This window comes from Hydractinia symbiolongicarpus, chromosome 11 (assembly GCF_029227915.1).
Source record: "Hydractinia symbiolongicarpus strain clone_291-10 chromosome 11, HSymV2.1, whole genome shotgun sequence".
NCBI lineage: Eukaryota > Metazoa > Cnidaria > Hydrozoa > Anthoathecata > Hydractiniidae > Hydractinia > Hydractinia symbiolongicarpus.
This window is the reverse complement of record NC_079885.1, coordinates 19,111,637-19,117,509: the sequence shown is the minus strand read 5'-3', so window position 1 is coordinate 19,117,509 and position 5,873 is coordinate 19,111,637. Positions and strand designations below refer to the sequence as shown.

The 5,873-nt window shown below is 46.8% G+C and overlaps 1 protein-coding gene across 1 annotated transcript; it reads left to right on the top strand.

Annotated features, from left to right (window-relative positions):
* Positions 1-2,068: 2,068 nt before the first annotated feature.
* LOC130613491 (uncharacterized) lies at positions 2,069-5,605 on the top strand. Its single transcript, XM_057434827.1, has 7 exons — positions 2,069-2,332; positions 2,603-2,939; positions 3,030-4,473; positions 4,522-4,834; positions 4,983-5,012; positions 5,139-5,150; positions 5,423-5,605. Exons 1-7 carry the CDS (start codon positions 2,069-2,071, stop codon positions 5,603-5,605), a joined length of 2,583 nt encoding a protein of 860 aa, XP_057290810.1.
* The last annotated feature ends 268 nt before the right edge of the window (positions 5,606-5,873 follow it).

The following is a 5,873-nucleotide window of genomic DNA, read 5'->3' as shown; positions in this document are numbered from 1 at the left end:
CCGAGTGCGAGATACTATAACGAGTTTGAGGTCGACGGAAACCAGTTTCATTACGATGATTAGGAGCCCAAGAAAACGAATGGTGAATTCAGGAGCGTTAACGTGCTACGGGATAGGCTAGATGCGGGGCAATTGTGAGCCATGGGGTTTACCGACTATACTACACCACACAAGGGCAGTAAGACTATGGCCCAGAAGCTCCTTAACGAATTGGATAATGTCAATGAAAAAGCTGATGACATCGAAATGCTGCCGCTATTCGAGAACGTCATCGATGACACGGAGAGCCTTATCGAAGATAATTCCTTTGGCGGGGATATCACAGAGCGTGAAAGAAGAGGGTTAAACCGTGAGCTTTAAACGTTACGGGGAAATTTGAAACAGTTAGAAGGTAAGATGATCTTCTACAAAAGTGAGATCGACAAAGCAGAAGACAATGTGAAAGATCTCTAGGGCAAGAAGGCCACACCTGGAGCATCTGAGGAATAGCTAGCTATCTGGGATAAAGATATTACCAAAGCCAAGGAAGACCTGGAACGACTACGTGATCAAAAAGATGCTACGGCAAAAGCGCACGGTTTACTATCACCCAGCATTCATACTCAGCTGAGGAACATCAAAGACACCAGCTAGAGTAGTACACCCTCATGAGTACAGTTGAGGTTTTCCACGGTCAAACCCCTATTAAAAAACGCTGCTTTTAGACCCCGTAAAAAATCTGTGACGTCACAGATTTTATCATACCTCAAATGCGTAAACAAGTCACGTGATATCCAACAAATTTGCTGACATCACCAAAAATGACGGCACTCGACAAAACTGCTGACATCAACAAACGCGCAAATCTGATGGAATAGAAAGGGAAATTCCCTACTCAAATTGCGACCGCTGCTAGTTGAAGTCTGAATGTACTTATAATAAAGAGAAATGAGTTGGTTCAAGAATGTAATTAGTAAATTATATAGCGCTGTCTCAGCGCCAGTAGCAGCAACTCGCTATGCTCTTGCAGGTCGACTACAGAGCGTGCGAGACACTGTTAGGCATTATTATAACAGGGCGAGGGAGCAAATTGCTGGAAGGGCAACGCTGCACGATGAAATCGAGAGAGAAGCGCGAGAGGACTTTTACGATGCCGGAGACATACAAGACGAATACAGCGGAGTCGAAGACATCAAGCACATGTTCCCACAAGAGAAAAACCGATCCGAAGGCGTCGAAGACATTCAGCATATTTTTGATGAAAATGACACACAGATGTTGGAAGACGGAAATCGTGTCAAGACATGGCGGTTCAACAAGAACCTTAATCAGCCACTGGCGGAGGCCATCATACGAAAAATTACGCCCTACATAGACATGAGAGTCAAGGTAGTCTACAGTTTTGCTTGCACCATATACGAAGCAGGAGGTGGCACGGCTCCGTATCACAAGACCAAGGGAAGCGAAGGATCGCTTACGAGCCTAGCTGACATCGAAGCCTTTATCGAAAAATGCGAAATGCAGCGATTAGATCTAGGAGATCATGAGTTTTGGGGGAAGGCGTACTTGCCACCAGAAAGAACAATCGAGACCCCAGGATCGTACGAAGGGAAAATAGTTTTCCAGCATGTGCAGATCAAGATCATCTCCACAAGGGAGCCCCTGTTAGGCTGTGGACCTTTACCAGACTGGTTGCGAAAGAAGAGGTGCATCTACAGCTTTGACAAGGAGGATGAGAGAACCGACAATTTGTGTGTCTGGAGATGTCTTGCCGTACACCACCGTGGAGAACGAGAGCAGCGCAATAGCACGCGAGTACTACGAGAACCCCAAACTAAAGAGGGAAGATGTACGAGCTACGAAGCTCGTTGACTTCGAGGGCAAAGCGAAGCGTTTCAAGATCAACATCAGAGTCTTTGAACCCAAGACCAACTCTGGGAAAACGCTATGGAGACTTGTGTACGGTCAGAATCAATATAAAAAAGATTTAGACACGATCAACCTTGGTATGCTAGATGGACACTGTTTCTACATCAAGGATTTAGACGTACTGGCACGACAGAAATGGGAATGAGAAGCCTGCAAGCAAATGTTTACAAGCAGCGGAGATCTTACGAGACATAAGAAGATATGTGGAGGAAGAAAGCCGACTATCATCTGCAAAGGCGAGAAGGTCAAGCGCATGCCTAGCAAGTCAGAGAAGGTCTTTTACGGTGAGGGCTTCAGCTATGACGCTTGTGAATGGCTCGAGCACATGTCGAGGGAAACTGGAAGGCACATTCATCACGCACTCTGTGGGCATGGAGGAGAACGAGTCATACGCTACGGGGAGAAAGAAAATGAGGTCTACAAGGTAGACGGCTATGAGCCTCAGACCAGGAAAGTCTATGAGTACGACGGTTGCAAGTGGCACGGATGCCCCTGCCAAGGAACAGCAAACATAAACAGATATAGGACCACCAAGTCTAAGGGGGAAGGCATCCGAAAACTTGGCTACAACCTCGTCACAGTGTGGGAGTGTGAGAGCCCACCCCAAGCCAAGAGGTACTTCAAGAAAGAATTTCGACCCTACCCTCACTACATCGTGTTTGATTTCGAGGCCCTCCTAGCACCTTTACACCAGCGGCAAACATCCGATCTAACATACATCTCGGAGCATGTGCCGGTCAGCGTCGCTATTCACGATAGTCTGAACGGAGATCCAACGTTCCTGGAGCATGATGATCCCAAGATCTTGGTTGAACGATTTGTGGAGCAGCTCGAAAAGAGACACGCCCTCATCGTGAAAGACGTGGAGAGAATGTATCCAAGACCCGATGATTTTGACATGCTTCCAGACAAGACTCAGAAGGCATGGAACGAGTGGGTAAACCAGGTGGTCGTGATAGGTTTCAACAGTGGAAAGTATGACCTGAACATGATCAAGCGGTACTTTGTCGATCAAATTGCCAAAGACGATAGCAAAAAGATCAAAGTGGCGAAGAAAGACAACGACTACATGTTCCTCACAACCTCGAGGTTCAAATTTATCGATATCAAAAATTTTATAGCTCCTGGCATGAGCTACGACCTATGGTGCAAGTCTCTGGATTGCAAGCTCGAAAAGCTGGTGTTCCCATACGAGTGGCTGACGAGCTATGACAAGCTAAACCACGTCGGCCCCGTGGAGCACAAGAACTTCTATAGCAGTCTTACTGGGAAAAACACCCTCTCTCTTGATGAGTACGAAACATTCCGTGCAGAGTTTTACAAGCGAGGCTGCGTCACCATGATGGACTGGTTGCGTGAGTACAATTTAGCCGACGTGGAACCTTTCATCGAAGCCGTGGACAAGACAAGGCGGCAGTACTACGACGACGAGATAGACATCTTGAAAGGCGCAGTAAGCATTCCAGGTGTGTCGATGCGCTACGTCTTGAACAAGTCTCTACGACTGAATCCAAAGCTAGAGCTATACGCTCCAGGAGAGCCTTGTAAGCATAAGTGTAATGAAGACTGCTTCAACAGCAACGCGGAACATAGTTCCAAGAAGTGCAAGGCGTGCAAAAAGGTGGAAAAGGCTTGCACTGAGTGCACGAAGAATGAGGCCTACGAGCTCTTGCAGACGGGCATGGTGGGAGGGCCTGCCATCATGTTCTGTAGGTACCACGAGAGAGACGTGACGGGTATCAGATCCCATATCTACCAGGAGCCACGGAAGTGCAAAACTGTTTTGGGGCTTGACGCGAACATGCTGTTCCCGAGTACGTTGATGCAAGACTTTCCTTGTGGGAAGGAGAAGCTGATCAAGATCAACCCACCCACAGCTGAGCACAACATCAGACTGTTGACAGAAGGGGTGCAGAGCGGCAGCTTATTCGGTTTTGCGCAGGTCGACATCGAGGTCCCTCTGGAACTGTATGACAAATTCAGCGAGATGGCTCCGCTATTTGTGGTCAAGGAGATACCCGACGATCAAATCCCTGAGCACATGCACGAGTACCTAAAAGCAACAGGGCGCAAACGTATTTCAGGCACACGTAAGCTCCTAGGGTTGATGAAAGCTGAAAAGATCTTGTTGTACACTCCGGTGCTAAAGTGGTACCTCGACCATGGCCTGAAGGTGACAACGTTTCACCAGTTCATCAAGTACAAACGAGGTAAACCGTTTGCGTGGTTTCCGGAAGAAATTGCGGATGCACGACGACAAGCCGATAAGGATCCTGACAAGCGTATTGCTGGAGATACGGCAAAGCTGAAAGGGAACTCATTCTATGGGAAAATGATCGAGGACCTAGCGAGACACGCGAACACCATCTTTACGAGAGATGAAAAGAAGGTGGATGCAGCGATGAGATCGCCATACCTTGAAGATCTTGAAGAGATAGGTGCTGCTTACGAGATCCGAGAAGGGAAGAAAAAGGTGCATATCGACAGAGCATACCAGTGCGGCATTGCAGTGTACCAGCTGGCCAAATTGCGCATGCTTGAGTTCTATTATGACTTCATCGACAAGTACGTGGATCGTCGAGACTTTGAATATATTTACATGGATACGGACAGTGCCTATTTTGCCATCTCTGGAGAAGAGTTGCGAGATGTTGTTCGCCCTGAACTGCTTGACGAGTACGACAAAGACGTGAAAAACTGGCTCGTCACTGATAAATACTCGAGTCGAACAGGAAGTCTGTTTAAGCTTGAGTTTATGGGGTTTAGGATGATTGCCACGACAGCCAAGTGCTATTTCGTCGAAGGGAAAGAGGGCACAAAATTCTCCTGTAAGGGCATGTCGAAGAAGCATAACGCTATGACATGGGAGAGGTATAAGAACGCGTTGAATGGCTCTATTGACACTGCGAAAAACGTAGGTTTCCGGGTGAGCAACCAGGGGATGGTTACGTATGAACAAAACAAGCTGGGACTCTCGGCGTTATACGATAAGCGGAAGGTACTCGAGGATGGCATCCACACAGTACCGCTAGAATTGTAGGTCGCGTTGAAAAATATTTTAAATTTTCACACAGCTTCGAGTCACTCCTCTTCAGTATAAAGCGGTAGAAACAAGATAAAACTCATTTGCCTCATCCATTCAAAAATGATAAACACATTTCTGAATAAGCAAGAGGTTTTCTGTATGATGTCCAAACGAGCTAACCGGTGATGCGTGAATTTTCACACAGGTAGTACTCAAGGTGATACTGAATAGCTTATATACGAAGCTCGAATTATAGTAAAATTGTGGGAGCAGGCTTAGATCCTGGCGGAAGGGTAGGAGTGCGCGGGCGAGAGCACGTCCTAGCTGAAAGCGGCCGTCTCGCCCCGGTTTCTCCCACACACTGTGCCACTACGGGAAAAATTGCGCCAAAATGCCGGTTAAATGTCAGTGCAAGGAACGGCCTCTGAAAGTGCTCACTTAAAAGGTGGGTTTCGTTAATGCGTAGTACAAGCACGACATTCTGTATAGAGTATAAAGAGCAAGTACGCTAAGCCTGCAAAGCAGGACAGCACTGAAAAACACCTTGGATATGGTGAACCAAAGGTTCTGAGTGGTATACTCACAGAATCAAAAACCCTCTGGGTTCAAACAACAACAACAAAAACAACAACAAAAACCCCAGAGGGTTCCCTTGCGAGGGTTTTGTTTTGAAAAATAAAACATGCTGAACGACATAGCCCTCACTATAGCAATAATTCTTCCGTACGTCTTGATCGTGCTCTGCTTTTTGCGTTATAGAAGGCTTCTAATAAAGATGAGCGAGATTACAGCTATATTTGATGTTGTAGACACACCAGCAGAAGCTTTTGAACATCGTGAAAAACCTATCGAAAAACGTCAAGCTTTGAAAGAAGCTATACGCAAAGGCAAACAGCATCTCTTGCCGAAGAAATGTACTGAAAGCTTTGCTGACAAGGCA

Excerpts from the sequence above, each read along its gene's own strand:
- LOC130613491 (XM_057434827.1), top strand. The coding sequence starts at position 2,069 with ATGTTTACAAGCAGCGGAGATCTTACGAGACATAAGAAGATATGTGGA. Across the intron at positions 2,333-2,602 it reads AAGAAAATGAGGTCTACAAG|CGGCAAACATCCGATCTAAC; the intron begins GTAGACGGCTAT and ends CCTTTACACCAG. Across the intron at positions 4,474-4,521 it reads TATTATGACTTCATCGACAA|TGCCTATTTTGCCATCTCTG; the intron begins GTACGTGGATCG and ends GGATACGGACAG.